The sequence below is a fragment of the Cetorhinus maximus genome, chromosome 19, assembly GCF_964194155.1.
Source record: "Cetorhinus maximus chromosome 19, sCetMax3.hap1.1, whole genome shotgun sequence".
Lineage (NCBI taxonomy): Eukaryota > Metazoa > Chordata > Chondrichthyes > Lamniformes > Cetorhinidae > Cetorhinus > Cetorhinus maximus.
This window is the reverse complement of record NC_135897.1, coordinates 30,833,983-30,852,690: the sequence shown is the minus strand read 5'-3', so window position 1 is coordinate 30,852,690 and position 18,708 is coordinate 30,833,983. Positions and strand designations below refer to the sequence as shown.

General features: G+C 41.7%; 1 protein-coding gene across 1 annotated transcript; it reads right to left on the bottom strand.

Annotated features, from left to right (window-relative positions):
• Positions 1–15,966: 15,966 nt before the first annotated feature.
• On the bottom strand, positions 15,967–17,159 carry LOC144694255 (G-protein coupled receptor 35-like). Its single transcript, XM_078564601.1, has one exon. The coding sequence runs from the start codon at positions 16,927–16,929 to the stop codon at positions 15,967–15,969; it is 963 nt and encodes a 320-aa protein (XP_078420727.1). The 5' UTR covers positions 16,930–17,159.
• Between the last annotated feature and the right edge of the window lie 1,549 nt (positions 17,160–18,708).

The following is an 18,708-nucleotide window of genomic DNA, read 5'->3' as shown; positions in this document are numbered from 1 at the left end:
TGCAAGCAGGCCTTGAATGGTTGGTCAGATGGATCTAAATCCAAGGAGATGAAGCCCTATTCTGATCGCAAATATGAACCTCCCTGCCAGGATGGCATATTACTCTGGGGAACAAGGGTTATCATGCCTCCGAGGGGACAAAGGCCGTTATTAGCCAAGCTATATAGCGCTCACCGGACATTAACAGATTGAAGATGCTCACATGCAGCTATTTCTGGTGGCCAGGATATAGAAACCCTGGTCAAAAACTGTCCTCAACGCCAGCAGGTGCAAAAGCTCCCCCCCATGCTTTGCCCCCATGGGAATGGTCGGGGCGGCCATGGGTGCATCAATTACGTGGGACCCTTCTTGGGCACAATGTTCCTTTTACTGATAGATGCCCCTCCATATGGAGTGGGAGTCAATGTAGTCCGGTCGCCCACGTCGGCTGCCACCATAGACTGTTTATGCCAGAGTTTTGCAGTGCATGGGTTGCCGGAGGTCCTCGTGTCTGACATCGGGACCGCTTTTACCAGTGGGGTGTTCCACAGGCTCATGACCCTTAATGGCATTACCCATATCAAAACTTCACCCTACCAGCCAGCATCAAACGTCATGGCTGAGCGGGCAGTCCAAACCTTTAAATCCGGGATGAAAAAAATGGAAGGGGATTCCTCGGCACGAGATTATCCCGGTTCTTTATCGCATACTGGACCACGCCACACACAACAATTGGCATTGCCCCTGCAGAACTTCTAATGAAGAGACGTCTCCGCACCCGCCTGACGCTTATCCAGCTGAATTTAGAGGGGAGTGTTGAGAAAAGCCAAGAGGCGCAGAAGACCAGTCATGATGGTCATGGTCGCAAAAGAATTTTCACGGTGGGAGATGTGATCCTTGCGAAGAACTTGTAGATGGGCCAAATTGGATGTTAGGGGAGGTGAGTGCAATAACTGGACCCCTCTCCTATGATGTATCGGTAAACAGCCGAATAATTAGAAGACATGTGGATCACCTTTACAAAAGAACACCAGTCCCACAAGAAGAAATGCAGTCTTCATTTGAGTCTGTGTCGCATGTGGAGGACAGGTCACATGATTTTGAAGCACCGGTGGGGCCTGTGGGATCCAAGGGGGTCAGGGAGACAAACCTGCCAATTTCCACTGAGGAACCTAGTGGACAACTGTCCCCTGAGAAGGAGGTCTCAGAAACACCAGCTGAGGGCTATGACGCTCAATCTGTCAAAGAAGGCCTTCGGAGAGACTTGACCTGTAAATAGTTTTTGCATAAATAGTTAATGTGTTTTAAGCTTGTTAGCTGTACTTTTAAGTAAAGGGGGTGAGATGTGGTAAAGTGAGGTAATTATCCCTTTAAGAGAATGCAAGTGCACTGATCATGTGACAGCACTGACAAATCACTGTACAGCATGGGCAACTGGGAACTTTAAGTCTAATTCTGGAGGTTTCTGAGTGAGCACATATGATCTGGTGCTCTGCCCTCTGACTCAATAAACCATTACTGTTTATTCTTACGTCAGTCTCTCCCCATTATTGATTGCAAGCAGCAATTGATGAGAACATAGGAAGGCATGCAGTTAGAGTTAGGTTGGCCAACGAACTAATTTACCCAAGACATAAAACATAGATATTCAGTCAAATACATAAACAACACATATGTATTCATAAAATTTATTTTATGTATGTATATTTTTATATGTACACAAACACAAAGTGAATGTAAATTTTATACAAGTACTGCAGATAAATACTCAAATGTTATAAATGTATGAAATTATCAGTCAGGTTCAGTCGACATGTACAAATGTGTACATAGTTTATGTACAGAGTTTAATTTTACTGACATTATCCAAATCCATGTCCCTTTATACCAAAAGGCTGTTATGTCATCAGCAGCATCGTGCATAAAATATTTCCAGAAGCGAGACTGACCAACAAATCTATAAATCGTTAATTTATTAATGGATGATGGCAAGCCTCATAAGGGGGGATTTTTAATTCCTTGGTTATGGCACCTGCAGTACTATCAAAGGGAAAAAGATATTTGAAATGAATACTTTTGTAGCTCAAGCAAAGCAGGTGAAGTTGCTTCATGATATGAATTTCTCACTGCAATGCTATGGCAATTAAATTTTGAATGAATGACAGCTATCCTAATATTAATTGGGATAGAATCAATGTAAAAGGTATTGAGGGCACAAAATTCGGATTTTTGTTAGAAGTATTTTAGATAAAAGGGATAATTGTTTAAAACACACACAGCTTTGAAATGTTGCAATCTTATTTGAAAATCAAAAATGTTCTTTATTTTAATTTCAGGTTTTGAACTTTAAATTCTGGACTACATGACCTTGCACAGCCAGTTTTGTGCACGTCAAATCCACCAAAACAGTATTACTTCCTACATTTCCTACCTCGGAGAGGTCAGCTGCAGTGTTTGAGAGGAAGCTTTGCAAGATTACGTGACCTCCCCAACAACTCTCTCAGAAATGATTCTCCTGTTCCCATGTTAGTTCCCTTTTATCTAGTATTCCCAAGGTTAGTGTCAACTTTCCTCTAAAACGATGTTGTTCCAAATCTGGTTACTTCTGTAGTCAGATAGTGAGTAATGCTGCATCATCTTTAACAGCAGAGCTTCCCTTTTTTGCTATAGCAATGATCTTTCAGTGAGTATGCTCCTTTGAAATAGAACTACATAAGAATCTGAATCCATAATTTATCCTCTAGAAGATTATCAAGTTAAAATAGAGAAAATTATATATTCGTCTAGTGATTTTCATGATCTCAGGACATTCCAAAGCACACCATAACCAATGAAGTATCTTTTGAAGTGTAAGCACTGTTGTAATGTTTGGAAACATAGCAGCAAATTTGCACACAGTGTTGTCCCACAAGCAGGTATGGCCAAATAATTTGCTTTGATGGTGTTGAGTGAGTTGGCCAGGATGCCAGGTCAACTCCCTGACTTTTCTTCAAATAGTGCCAGGGTGTCTTTTGCATACACAAGACCAGTATCTAATCATCTTATTCAATTCCTTCAGTGTTAGCCTAGACTATTGTGCTCATCTCTCTTGAGTGGACATTGACCTCACAGTTTATATGTCTGTGGGAAGGGTTGCTTGCTGTTTATAATTCTTCAATGGTTCTCACCAGAATATCAAAAGAATGTTCAAGATTACAACAAAACAATTAAAACAACTTGTATTTGCACAGCATCTTTTAAGTAATAAGACTGAAAAACGAATATTGAAGGCTCTTCACAGAACCATTATAAAGCAAGATTCGTCACTGGACCACATAAGGCAGATGGCCAAAAGGTTGGTCAGGTTTTAAGGGGCATCTTAACGAAGGAAAGAGTGGTGAAGTGGGTGAGAGGTTTAGAGAAGGACTTCCAGACTTTAGGGCCTAGAGCTGAAGGCACAGCCACCAATGAGAAAAACAATTAAAATCAGATTTGCTCAAGAGGCTAGAATTAGATGAGTGCAGAAATCATAGGAGGTTGTGGGGCTGGAGGTAATGACAGTGATAGGGAGGGATGAGAAAAAAAAATAACGTGATAGAGTTAGATGAAAGGGGTGGGAGGAGGCTCATGTGGAGGATAAACATAGGCATAGATCAATTGGCCTAAATGGTAAAGCTCGAAATGGAAGTCAGAAAATTAGCAACATGAGTGTGGAAGGCAGAGGAAACAATGGCTAAAAAACAGACAACAATGGAATTTGGAAGTGCTTTATAGTATATGCTTTGATGCAAGGGGTCTGATGAATAAGGCAGAAAAGCTGAGGGCACAGATAAACACATGTAAGTATGATCTTATAGCTTTTGTTAAATTATACCTTAAAAAAAAGGCAGGGATATAATTCAACATTTTTGGTTACAGGGTTTACAGATGAGATACAGTGGGTAATAAAAATGGTGGGGGTGCAATTTTGGTTGAAGAAGCGATTAGAGTTGTGAAGAAGGATGATATGCTATAAGGATCATCAAGTGAGGCCATAGGGGTTTAACTGAAGACAACTACCCTAATATTAATTGGGATAGAATCAGTGTAAAAGGTATAGTGGAAACAAAATTCTTAAAATGCATTTAAGAGAATCTTTTTAGCCAGTACAAAGCAAGCCCAACAAGAAAACGGTCAGTTCTGGACTTAGTTCTAGAGAGTGAAGCTGGGCAGGTGGAAGGGGTATTAGTGGAAGAGCATGTTGATGTCAGTCATCACAATTCAGTTAGATTAGTGTAGTTATGGAAAAAGGCACTGTAAAGGAACAGAGGGAACTTGCAGTTCATGTCCACAGATCCATGGGTGTAGCAGCACAAATAGGTAAGGTGGTTAAGAAGATAAATGGGGTACTTTCTTTTATTAGCTGAGGCATGGAATATAAGAGCAGAGAGGTTAAGCTAGAATTATAAAACACTAATTAGGTCACAGCTAGAGTATTGTGTACAGTTCTGGTCACTGCATTACAGGGAGGATGTGATCTCACAAGAGAGAGAATACAAAGGAGATTTACACATATGTTGCCAAGACTGGAGAACTTTAGCTCTAAGGAAGGATTGGACAGGCTGGAGTTGTTTTCTTTGGAACATAGGAAGCCGAGGGAAGTTTTAATTGAGATGTACAAAATTATGAGGAACCTAAAATGATTGAACAGTAGGACCTATTTCCCTTAGCAGAGAGCTCAAAAACCAGGGGACATTCATTTAAAGTAATTACTAAGGGGATGAGAGGAGAGTTGAGGAGAAAAGTTTTCACCCAGAGGATGGTGCCTAGAGCTCACTGCTTGAAAGGTTGTAGATGAAGAAACCCTCATCCCATTTAAAGAGTACTTGGATATACAGTGCTGTAACTAATAGATCCACAGATCCAGAGCTGCAATGTGGCATTAGGCTGGGTAGCTCTTTTTTGGCGAGCAGTCAGGATAGGCCTAAAGGCCTTCTCTTGTGCTGTAAATTTCTGTGTTTCTATTTTTTTGACACCTGACAATTGCAGTTGAAGAAATGAATCTATAATAAGCAACATAGAGTACATGGATCACAATCCATTGACAGGAGTAAAAGGGTACTGTTCAGCCTTGTATCAAAGCTAGGTAACCACAAAGTCAATTAGTGAATTAATGGAGCATTGGGCACCAGTGAATTAATTATATAATAGAAAAGTGGGTACGGGTGAATCAATGGAGTAGTGGGCACCAGATAATTATTGGAGCATCAGGGATGAGTGATTGGAGAATTCATAGAGCCACAGACACAACAAATTGACCAGAGTCAAGAATGCTACCACCGAGCCAAGACATCTTAAAGTATGACTTAGCCTATCTATATATAGTACATACATATTAAAATTACGATCCATATTGAATTATTAATTTTCTTCAAGAGGGAAACAGTTACCAGCTGATACTGGAGAACCAGGTCAACCATAATATAGGACAAATATCTGCACAAGTGTGGTAATCTTGACATGTACAACAAAGTTACGCATGAGTTTCACTTATGCGTGTAGGGAAATATTTATATTGCAGGACTACATGTTAAATATTTTATTTATAACTGCGCACTTTTGTAGTTTATGAAGCTCAAGAAAATCAGCTGAAGGTGCTTTGTGTTATTGCACTTCTGGAAATCTGATTTCTGTATCTGTAGTAGTTCCCCAAACAATGTCATAATAACTCTGTGACCAATGACTTTCACAGGTTGAATGCTGAGACCTTTGCTCTTTATATATTTTCAATGACCTTCAGAAGAATAAAAGAAGAATATTCAAATTTAGTAACGGAAGCAAACTAATGCAAGAGTGAAGTTTGGGCTAGGTTTTGAAATTTCTCAGAGGAAAAGCAGATATGAACATTTTTTTATAACCATTAATTGATCACCATGGCCTCAAAAGTGGCCAGTCAATATCTGCACATCTTGATGTTTCTAAATAATGTGAGAGCAAAAAGCACGATGACAGAATTTGCTACTAAAGTAGTGCATAGAACTTTTTAAAAATAAAATAAACCGAAAACTTAAATTAGACAAAAGATGTATTTTTGACATTAATCACAGGAAGAAAACTAAACCACAGAAACAAACACAAAGCACGTTCATCACAACTTATTGACAATGATGAAAAGGTACTGCTGAACATTGCAGCACAACTAAGTAAATACCAATGAACTAATGAATTAATGGCGCAGCAGGAACGAATGATTAATAAAATCATGGAGAAGTGAGCAAAACAACACATCAAAAAAATGGAACAGCGGGAATTGGGGTGGTGTGGGTGGGGGTGCAGAGTCCATACGGGGTTAAGGGTTATGGGTCACAGTGAGTGTACAGACCCTACAAACTACTGCAGAAGACAAACAGGACCAATATATCACTAGAGAAGCCAAAGATTTGTCACTCTCTAGTCCTAAAATGTAGGCTGATTACAGGGGAAGACTGAAAGCTGGTAACAGAAAGCATTGAAAATTTTGGTATAAGCACCATTAGTAGGTTTTTAAAAATTAATTTAGGGGATGTGGGCATCGCTGGCTGGGCCAGCATTTATCGCCCAACCCTAACAGCCCTTGAGAAGGTGGTGGTGAGCTGCCTTCTTGAGCCACTGCAGTCCATGTGGTGTTCAACATGGAGGAGTACTGATTCATCAGCTGAAGGAGGGTGGTACGTGGTAATCAGCCGGAGGTTTCCTTGCCCATGCTTGACTTGATACCATGAGATTTCATGGGGTCTGGAGTCAATGTTGAGGACTCCCAGGACAACTCTCTCCCAACTGTATATCACTGTATCGCCACCTCTACCTGGTCTGTCTGTTGGTGGGACAGGACATACCCAGGGATGGTGATTGTGGTTTCTGGGACATGATCTCTAAGGTGATCAGGTTAGAAGCCATTTAATGGCTTGAACAGTCAGAGAACAGAAACAAAAAGCTGGCACAAAGGTTTATTCCAGTTAGGAATTCAGCAGCCTTTCAAGTGTTGACTCATGTGTCAAAGATGATGTTTTACATTTGAAGAGCAACCTTGCAAGTTCAAGCTGCAGATTAAGTGGGCACAGTAAAATATTTAAATTCCTAATACAAAACTCACCACTTAGGTTAGAAAATGTGGATGGGCCATAGTTTCTTCCAGTTAAATGCTGAAAGACTGAAATCACCATCTTCAACCACAGCAACATCACCATTGACTCTATCCTCCTCCCCAGCCAATGTCTCATGCCTTTGTCACCTCCAGGTTAGACTATTTTAGTGTTGTCCTGGTCGACCTCCAACACTCCACTCTCAATAAACTTCAACTTATCCACAACAGTGTTGCCAATAGCCTATCCCACATCACAGGGCCATAGTTAGACAGCATCTGGAATACTGTGTACAGATTTGATCTCCCAATTAAGAAAGGATATAATTGCATTAGAAGCAGTTCAGAGAACATTCACTCAACCGATCCCTGGGATGAAGGAGTTATCTTATGAGGAAAGGTTGAGAAGGTTGGGCCTTATATTTTGAAATTTGGAAGAATGAGATGTGATCTTATATAAGACCCTGAGGGGACTTGACAGGGTGGATGCTGAAAGGATATTTCCGCTTGTGGCGGAGTCTAGAACTAGGGGACACAGTTTAAAAATTAGCAGTCTCCCATTTAAGCCTGAAATAAGGATAATTTTTTTTTTCTCTCAGGGAGCCGTTAGTCTGTGGAATTCTCTTCCTCAGAGAGGAGTGGAGGCTGGGCCATCGAATATATTCAAGACTGAGTTAGATGGAATCTTGATCAACAAGGGAATCAAGGGTTATGGGTGGTTGTGGGGGGGACGTTGGGGGGATGGTGTCAGACAGGAAAGTCGAGTTGAGGCCACAAGGTTGAGGCCACAGTCAGATCAGCCATGATCTTGTTGAATGGTGAGCAGGCTTGAGGGGCCAAATGGCCTACTCCTGCTCCTAATTCTTGTGTTCTTGTAAGGTTGACTTTTCCATCAGCACTGACATACATTGGCTTTTCAATATCTCAAGCTTAAAATTCTCACCCTGTTTAAATCCCTTCATGATCTCACTTCTTCCTATTTCAGTAACTTTCTCCAGTGCTACAACCTTCCCCTATCTTCCGTATTTAACTTATTCTTTAACTTATTCCACGTATCTTTTCCCTCTGTCACCGGCAGCCACTGAGACTCTGCAATGGCATTCTCTCCCTTAAACCCTCTGCCTCTCCTCCTTTAAGAAAATACTTCTTTGACTGAGCTTTTTGTCACTCCTCATATTATCTCCTTCTTTGACCTAGTCCCCACTTATTTTCTTTATGCCTCTGAACCATTGCAAGGTAAAAACAAAAAGCTAAAAGCTACTGCGGATGCTGGAAATCCAAAACAAAATAAAAACAGAATTACCTGGAAAAACTCAGCAAGTCTGGCAGCATCGGCGGAGAAGAAATCAGTCAACGTTTCGAGCCATTGCAAGGTAAGTTGATGCATTCCGGGAGTGGAGTGGGAAAAATGATACTGTCTTTGCAAAATCTCTTGATATTTTGAATTGAATTTTTTTAGCACTTGCAAAGATCGTATGAGGCAAAACACAGGGCCTAAGAAAAACCAGGAGTAGCCAAAATAAGTATGAAGTGAGAAGCCTGTAGTTTAGTGTTTAGTTTAGCTGTACCTGGAGTGGTACAGCTCGTGAATTCTCTGTTTGTTGGATGGTAAAGTGGAGCTGCTACTTCATGTTGTGGGAGTGAGACAGGTTATCCTGTTTGGCACTTCAGTACACCTCTCCAGTGACACAAAGGTGCAGTCCCTGGCAGAAGGTGCTGACTGAAATCAACACAGTCCACTATGAACATGGTCTAGGAATAGATGGTAAAGAAGGTGATGTAGCTTGTAGAATCTGGCAAGGTCAGGGAACCCAGCAGTACCATTTATCAGGAAGGTGTCTTGACTATTCATAGAAAGGAAAGAAAGAATTGCATTTATACAGCATCCTTCATGGCCACTGGACGTCCTAATGCACTTTATAGCCAATTACATACTTTTCAAGTGCTGTAAAGCAGGAAATGCAGCAACCAATTTGAACTCAGCAATATCTCACAAACAGCAATGTGATAATGACTAGAAAATCTGTTTTTGTGTTATTGATTGAGGGATAAATATTGGCCAGGGCACCAGTGATAATTCCCCTGTTCTTCAGAATAGTGTCATAGGATTTTTTGCGTCCTCCTGAAAGAGCAGACAAGGCCTCGGTTTAACATCTCATCTGAGAGATGTTACCTCTCAGTGCAGCACACCCTCAGTAGTACACTGAAGTGTCAGTCTGGATTGTTGTGCTCATGGGACAAATGTTGCTTGTCAACCTGCTCCATGTATACTTTTGGCATATACCAACCTCCCATGTAACCTTCAAGTTGTTTCATTCATGCCTTCATTAACTCTAGACTTGCCTATTTCAACACACTGCTGCCTGATCTCCTATATTCTGTTCTCCATAAACTTGAGGTCATCCAAAACTCTGCTGCCTTTGTCTTAATTTGCAGCAGGTCCTGTTCCCCTATCACCCCTGTGCTCGTTGACCTACATTGGCTCCCAGTCAAGCAAGATCTTGATTTTAAAATTCTCATCTTTGCTTTCAAATTCCTCCATGGTCTCGCCCCTCCCTATCCCTGAAATCTCCTCCAGCCCCACACCCACTGAGATATCTGCACCCCTCTAATTCTGGCATGTTGTGCATCCCCAATTTTAATTGTTCCACCAGTGGTGTCCGCGCCTTCAGTTGCCTAGGCCCCAGGCTCTGGAACACTCTCCTTACACCTCACCATCTCCCTACCTCATTTTCCTCTTTTAAGACACTCCTTAAAATCTACCTCGTTGCTGGACCTTTTAGACATGTGATCTATTGGCCCAGATCTTCCAATCCCAATAGTGGTGAATGCTGAGGATCACATTGGCATTTGAAGTTCTGGGGAGCTGATTTACACCAGAGCCAGGAACTTTGATACCTCAGAAATGGCTCAGTGGGAGCCCTCACTGATGGTCTCCCCGGGACCTGTAAACACATAAACTTGGGCAGTTTGCCTTACACTTCCCCTGGTTTTTATACTTATTTGCTTAGAGCTGTTCCTAGTAGGTATAAAGCTTGCTCAGGAGCAAGGCTCTAAGTAAATCAAGTGGAGTGGCAAAGTACCCCAGCACAATGGCAACCCGACACCACTCAACCCCCTCTCCTGATACAGCTCATCCCATCCCTACATTGCTCACCCACTCCTGAAAGAACTCATCCCCCACCTGATACAGCATACTCACCTCCTGATCCAGCTCAGCCAACCTCCTGACACAGAGTTGTACCGAACACTGTGCAATCATCTGTGAACATCCTACTTCCCATGTATATCCATATTCTGGTAGGGTACACATTCAGGCTTCAACTTACAAATGAAAGCTGTGGCACATTGACATGTTCGAAGGGTTGTAAAATAAATGTAACATAACAGTGCTGCATGTTTGCTATAGGCAGAGCTGCAGTTTGGGTCACATACCCATCACTATGTAGATACTCTGTACATAATTTAATGATTATCGCTACGCTTGCAAGACAAAATGGCACAGGACACAATGGAACAGACTTGAAATGGAAGAGGAACTTAAAGTTCAAGTTTTATGTTCTTTTGTAGGCGATCACCTGGAATATTGTTGTATTTATGAGCAAGGAGGAAGCAGAAGCCACAAATCCTCTCTCAAGCTTCGGGCTAGTACAATCCAGCTCTTATATCTGATTTCTATTCACTGCTATGCAGGCATGTCTCCAACAACATGCACATCACATTCAGTAAGTACCTTATAATGGGATACAAAAACAGAATTACCTGGAAAAACTCAGCAGGTCTGGCAGCATCAGTGGAGAAGAAAAGAGTTGACGTTTCGAATCCTCACGACCCTTCAACAGAACTGAGTATAATAATTATAACGGGATCTTTGTTTTGGAGGCAACATTCCAACATTCTGACCCTTTCCTGTCACTGTAGGTCTGGAAGCGCAGTTTGATAGTACCATCAGTAACCCAGAACAATGCAGCACTTAGCAGTGCTCTGTATCGTTCTCATCATCGTTTACAACACAACAACAGTACATCCCCGAGGATGCAGTTTATAAACTCGAGGTAGCACCCAATGTTCTAATTAGTGATCTAGTTGTTTTTAAAGCAGCCTAACTGCTTTATTTCATGTTTGAAGTGATGCAGGATTTGACCCCAACAAGGGTTTTCAACCCCATATCCATGTTGTTATTAAGACTGCCCATCTCCACCCCTGCCTCAGTTCTTCTGCAGTTTTTTTTATTCATCCACGGGATGTGGGCTTCGCTGGCTGGGCCAGCCTTTATTGCCCATCCCTAGTTGCCCTTGAGAAGGTTGTGGTGAGCTGCCTTCTTGAACTGCTGGAGTCCATGTGGTGTAGCTACACCCATAGTGCTGTTAGGAAGGGAGTTCCAGGATTTTGACCCAGCGACAGTGAAGGAATGGCAATATATTTCCAAGCTGTTGAAGCCATCATCCAGGTTTTGTTACCTCCAGGCTTGACAACTCTAATGCACTCCTGGACAGCCTCCCACATTCTACCCTCATAAATTTAAGGTCATCCAAAATTCTGCTCCCCATGTCCTAACTCACCAAATCCCTTCATCCATCACCCCTGTGCTCACTGATCTACACTGGCTCCCTGAATTAAACAGCCTTGATTTTAAAATTCTCATCCTCATTTTCAAATCCCTCCATGGCCTGGCCTCTCCTCCAGCCCTACAGCCCTCCAAAATATCAAATTTTGGCCCCTTCAACATCTTCGATTTTAATCACCCTACAAGACCATGCCTTTAGTTGCCCAGGCCCTAAGCTCTGGAATTCACTCCTTAATCCTTTCTGCCTCTCTACATCTCTTTCCACCATTAAGACACTTCTTATAGCCTACCTCTTTGACCAAGATTTTTGTCATCTGCCCTAATTCCACTTATTTTGTGGCTCAGTGTGATATTTCATTTTGGAATGTCTCCATGAACTGTCTTGGGATGTTTTAATTACATTAAAGGAACTGTATAAATACAAGTTGTTTTTGTTGTATGACCAAGGAACTTTATCTTGCCCTTTAACAGCAGAATACAGAATTCTATTTACCTGCTTGCTTACTGCTTCACAGTAACTGGCTATGTAAAATGTTGAATCTACAAACACCAAATTCCAGAAAGCTTAAATATTGTTCTTAGAATGCACACATGGGTTGAATTTCATCTGCTGCTGTTGCTCCTCCATCCAGCTATTTCAAGAGGAGTTCAGTTGCCTCATCAGACATAAATTCTGCCCCTTGTTATGAAAGTATAATAATTTTCATAATATTTTTCGTGAAGTCACGGTCAGGGGCCGAGTGCTGGTGGTGGGCCATTTCCCGGCCGCTCCCGGGCCCTCCTTATGAATGGAGAATCCTGGCCTTGGAGTCAGGTAGATTGTAAGTTTGAAATTATCAAAAGAAGCTGGTGTAGAAATGTGCTTGAAATGCTGATGAGTAAACCTAGATGCTGTCTCAGCATGTAAGGTGTGAAGGGAATCTGCATTTTTAGATAAGTGAAGGGATTGTTTAGATTTCAAAGGGATGTTAGTCTGTTTACAACTAGCCAGGTAAGCAAGACTAAGCAGTGTGTTTATTTTTCACAGAAGTTACTGACAATATTGGCAACATGAAAGTTTTTGTTATTACGAGAAAGATACAGTTTCAAAGACACATAGAACAATACAATTTACATATTAAAGAGAGAGAAACATATACAAAGGAGAATGAAAGGCTGTGAGGAGCGGGCCATGTAAAATCTAACAGGAGTGTATGAAACAGCCTTCAAGAAGCCTCCAGCAATTTGTACAGAAGTCTGCTATGTAAAGTTGGGGAAAGCCATTTGGAATTCCACTGTCAAGAGGGTACTGTGTTAACTTGATGGTTTTGTTTTTAAATCTAAAATCTATTTTGGACTGTTGCCTCAAAGGGGTGTGTTATAGTATTAAGTAATTGTAGTCTTATGTATGTGCTTGAAATCTTTTATTTTGTTAATAAATATTTTAATTTAATTTTTAAAATCTCTAAAGGTCTTGGTGGACTCATTACTTCTGGAATCAGTGCATGCATCTCGTAATAAATACAAATTGCAAAGCTGATGTGATAGCACAACCAAGTTTCCCCTTTGGATACAGTCCACCTGGCACACATCATCTGCCACTTCATAATACCGTGGTGTAGGAATGTTATGAGCATAAGCCAAAGGATGCCAAGCTGAAATTTCAGAGCACTCAGACTATATAGCACTTGGGGTACTGTTTCCAGTTATGTTCAAAGAAGATTCACCAAAAACGATTCAAGAGAAATGGATCAAAATTAGAACATTTCCCCACTTTGATTGCCCCGTATCAGCATCAAGCGCTGCTGGGCTAAGTGTGGATAAAAAGGCACTTATTTTGCTCCAACATATTGCCTTAACACCATACCTACAGAAGTACACTTAATTGCGCTACTGCTTTTTTTCTACATCTTGCCTGATCTACCCTCATGGCCTCTCTGAGTGAGATTGTCAATTACTGCTGATTATGGGCAGCTCTGCAGTTTTCTACAGCTTCTCAGGGAATCTAGGGATATGCAAAGTAGGCGGGAAGTAGGAGTTGAGGCATAAGATCAATCATGATCATGTTGAATGGCAGCGCAGGCTCGAGCGGCCTTACGGTCTACTCCTGCTCCTGTTTCTTATGTTCTTATGATCATAATCAGCATAAACTGGAGTGAGAATTATCAGATCTATGTCAAAATAGCTGACAGATAGAGACCTTTGTCCCAGTAGAACATCAGCACCAAGCCTAGATCTCAAGTATGTAGGGCACTAACCCACAGCCCCAGGAAGTCTGAAATGTATCTAACTGATGTAGTTAATCAGATTGCTGCACTTCAAAGGGAGATTTGATATTGAGGTTCTGGTTTAATTTGGGCATAAATAGCACTTTACATCTGGCCTTATCCACAGTGGAATGAATCCATTTTTAAGAGAAGGGTAATGAGATTAGACCTGTAACAGGTGCCTCTCTGAATGTCTTATAGTTTGGATAGATTTAAGATATTTGTCCAACACCAGTAAACCAATTATAGGAAGCAATCATAATCCCAACTGGGATCAGCTATTTTGTCACAAATCAAAGATGAAAACCTGGAACCTTTCTGATCTCTGTGACTCAGCTCAACTTTCAACCAAATCAATTATCGATTTCTCAGTCAAAAAATGATTGCGACCCACAGAGATTGTTTTTTGCTATCATAGATTTCTGCACAAATTGATTAAAACTTTCATTGGTTCCAATTTTAAATTGACTCTGTTAAAAATGTATTTTTGGATAAATTTGGAGATATGCCACATCCAATTATTTAAAAGGAAACTGCATTTCAATGATTATAGATGACTTACAAAATGTTTTAATAAGAAACTGCTGTATACTACCCAATATCTGTCATTCATTGTTCGAGTGCCAGAACTTTGAAGTGATACATGATTGAGGGAACTTCATTTCATCCCTGCTGTGCCATCTCAAAGTGCTTGTCTAGGTAATTCCACTCATGAATAAGAATTACTGACAACAGATTTTGCTCTGAATATCATGGATTAGAAATTCACAATATTTATCAGTTTCTCATTTGCTAATTATCTCCCAATTTCTTCATCATTTAATTTTATTTCCAATTTAGTATGCTTCCTTTTCTCCCCCACAATGAACCACAAACATAGAAAATAGAAGCAGGAGTAGGTCATTTGGCTCTTCGAGCCTGCTCCACCATTCAATATGGTTATGGCTGATCCTCTAGCTCAATGCCGTACTCCTGTGCTCTCCCCATACCCCTTGATGCCTTTAAAGTCCAGAAATCTAGTTCCTTCTTAAATATATTCAGTAAGGTTACTTCTAACTGACAGAGGAACAAGAGTAGGTCTTTCAGCCCTGCAAGCTGGTTCTATCATCCAGTTAAATCATGGATGATCTGTATCTTCACTCCATCCACCACCTTGGTTCCATATATCTTAATAACTCTGCCCAACAAAATTCTATCAATCTCAGTTTATAGATGTTCAATTGACTCAACAACTTTATGCGGGAAGAGAGTTTCAGATATCCACTATATTTTATGTGAGGAAAGTGCTCTTGACAAAGTGGCCCCCTCCCACAAGAGACCTGGTTTCACGTTTAAGGTGATGCCCTCTTGTTCTGCCTTCCCCCTTTAGGAAATTCTTTCTGTCTACCCCACCTCATTCTTTAATCATCGTAAACACCTCAATGAAATCATCCCTCAATCGTCTATGCCTGAGGAAATACAAACCTAGTCAATGAACCTTGTATTGCCGATTCAAATTACATTTTATTTTGTTTGGAAGAGTGAGACAATATATATAATCATGACACACAGGTTAAAATAGCCTATCTGATCACATGTCCGGAATGTTTGAAATCGCTCGTGTTTTTTTTTTCTGTTTTCTTCCTTGATAAATCTAATTAGATATTGAATCATATTCTCAAGTTGTTTTTTTCTAGAGTAATTTTCAATATATATTTAGGAAGAGGATTTGATGCCTCACAAGATTCTTTAGTTCCCCTACAGGCATGACATCTAGAAAAATGACAGGTCTTCAGCTGAGCTCTTTATTGTATATCTGTGCAATCTCGTTGGACAGAGAACAGAACAAACTACCACATCACGCTCTTCTGCTTTCACACTTGTGCTCATTTTACTTCATCTCGCTGATAATAGGTTAACGTTTAACTTTTCCGGTAGAAATATTTACTAATTGTTTCAGGAAGTTAGAAACGTGGTATAAATAATGTGCAGCAGTACCAGGGTCGCCCGCCGACCTGTATATGATACAGAGATAACAGATAACCTTTTGTGTGTGTTTTTTAAAGCAATAAAACGAGGTCACTGCTGCAGAAAACTAGGGCAGCAGTAGTTAAAGGTTAATGTGACCGAGAGTTGAGCGGAGGGTCTGTGGACGAATCGGCCATTCCCTCGCAGATGGCTATTTGGGTGTTCGAATTTGGGATGTGCCGCGAGTTTGACTGGCAAAATTCTTTGATGCCGTAGAAATAGTAGATTGCGTCCAAACAACAGTTCAAGTTGGCCAAGTACAGGCTAACATGCAGGGCTCTGCGCAGAGGTTCACAGTAACTTTCCGAGATAAAACCATTGGTCGTTAGGGAATACAACAGCAGCCCCGTGTGATAGGGCGTGAAGCAGACCAGGAAGGTGAGCAAATTTGAAAGGATGATTTTAGCGGATTTGTCCGCCCACCTATTCCGGGTCTCGCTGGCTCGAACTCTCAGGCTGCGGATGATCTGCACCGAGCAGAACATCATGAAAAACGCGCAAATCAAAAACAGTACTTCCAGAAGGGCAATGAATTTCATACTCCAGACATCTGGCGAGAGGTCGTAAAAGCAGGAGCTGGACAGGCTGGTGAAATAGATGTGGATGGTTCCTGGACACACGAAGATCCAGATTCCGGCGCAGATGACCGCGGTTTTCCGCGGGGAGGAGATGGCTCTGCTCAGGAAGGGATGCTTAATGGCCACGTAGCGATCGGCACAGATCAGGGTTATCAGCAGGATGCTGGCGTATGTGTTCACGAAGCACAAGGACTCCAGAAGCTGACAGAACCACTTGTCCAGAGGCCACTCCGGGCCGACATAGTAAGCGTAGATTTTGAAAGGCAGTGAGAAGAGTAGGAGGATATCTGAGATGATGAGATTGGTCATGTAAATGGTAGGTTTTGTCCGCCGCTTCATTTTACACCAGATTATGCACAATGCCACTCCGTTCAATACGAACCCAATGCAAATCGTCGGCACAGTAAACACAAGCATCACCACCTGAAGTGACAATCCAGGCTCACTCCATGAGCTGTTGATTGTACAATTCATCCTAGCAAGAAGCCGAGGACAAGTTTTCAAATCATTGAATAATATCACACCGCCCCCTCCCCAACACACACACTATGATTTCCGACACCTTGGAAGAGTGACTAGACTTTAGAAACCCTTCATTAGTCCATATAGTCTGTAAACGCCCAGGAGAGTCCCAAAAGGCGCTATACAAATGCAAAGTTCATGCTTGTTCCCCGTTCCATATTATTACCGATGAAGAACTGCTGCTGAACCACTCACCACCAAGCCGAACCTTTCTGCCGAGTGTTTCCCAAAGTGTCCCAGTAAAGTCCTCTGAGACAAGGCGAACACCTGTGGCGGATGAGCTCAATGGTGCCGCTCTTACGACCTCCGGATTTACCACTTTTTTTTTAACAGGCGGACGGAGAGGCTGATTTTGGCTCTTTCGAAGAGCCGGCATAGACACGATGGGCCGAATGGCCTCCTTTTTCTGTGTCGTATGATTCCCAGGAGACACTGACCCGAGAAGCGGATAACAGAAGATTTGCAAAGGACGAGCCCAAAGTTGACATCAATCAGGCAGATAGAGAGGATGAGCAATCTGACGCCTCCTGTCTCCAAACAGTCCAATTAGAGGCTGGTTTCCTGTCCAATTTGTAGCATTCGATTGTTTCTCTTCCTCTTTGCCGAGGAGATGACAAATAATGATCATCTCACAATCAAATAGTCGTATCTTAAAATACTTATGGATTAAAGAGCATTTTATTGTCAATTTGGTGTTTCAAACATTTGTACAGTATTTTCCCATGTAAACACCCAATAGAAAATCAATGTGAAAATATTGGAGCCAATAAATTTTTAAAAACTCAGGTGGCAATGAAAGCAGAGAGATGGAAATGGATGGCTGGTCTGATAGGGCTATTTTACACCACCGGCAAAGTCAAATTCCCCTCAAGGGGATTGGTTTTCACCTCCATTTGAGTGCAAATAGGACGATGATGTGCTGCAAATTATATTGCGTTCCTAACCACCCGATTTCCGTCAACAACCGGCTTTAGACCGGGCCAGGGAACATGCCCATCCGAAACAAGTGGCTCAGAGTGAGGCAGCGATTGACCCTACCCCAGTCAGGCATTTTGCCACCCAAAACAGTGGGGAGATTTGCCAAACGAAACAAGTGGGTAGTGCCCAAGCCAACACATCCCACCCTGGCAAGATAACCAGACTTTAGAGGTACTTTAGAGGCAACGTGTGCACAAATGGTGGGAAACTGAACATGAGGGGAGGTCTTGCACTCATTCCACAGTACTAACAGGGAGTACTGGCTGAGTTGGAGAATGTGGAGGCCAGAACTCTAGGAGATGAAGCCATGTAAGCAAAAAGCTGGCCTTAAGCAAAATTATTTCCAGGAAATATGAGCTATACACACAGCTGTCACATACCAGGATAGGTTAACCCTGCATCACCTCATACATCTTGCTACTACTGCATGCAGTCCAATTATTATTAACCATTGCATTCCTGGCACAAGAAGAGCAGATTACTGAGGGAGTTCCCTGAATGTTAACAGCATGGTTGTTGAATGAGTCTGCTCATTTCATTTGCATGCTATCTGAAAATCAGGACCACCTACAAACTAAAACCTTATTTGTCATTATCCTGGCTATGCACATGTAACATTCCGATGATCCACAAACCGCATCTCCTTCATAACGTTTCCCCTTTCTCATGACTGTCATTCACTTGCAAGACAAGATGGTATTCAACAGGAGGCGGGCAATATACACTGAGGAAAACCATAGGAATATAGATCTC

Excerpts from the sequence above, each read along its gene's own strand:
- LOC144694255 (XM_078564601.1), bottom strand. The coding sequence starts at position 16,929 with ATGAATTGTACAATCAACAGCTCATGGAGTGAGCCTGGATTGTCACTT.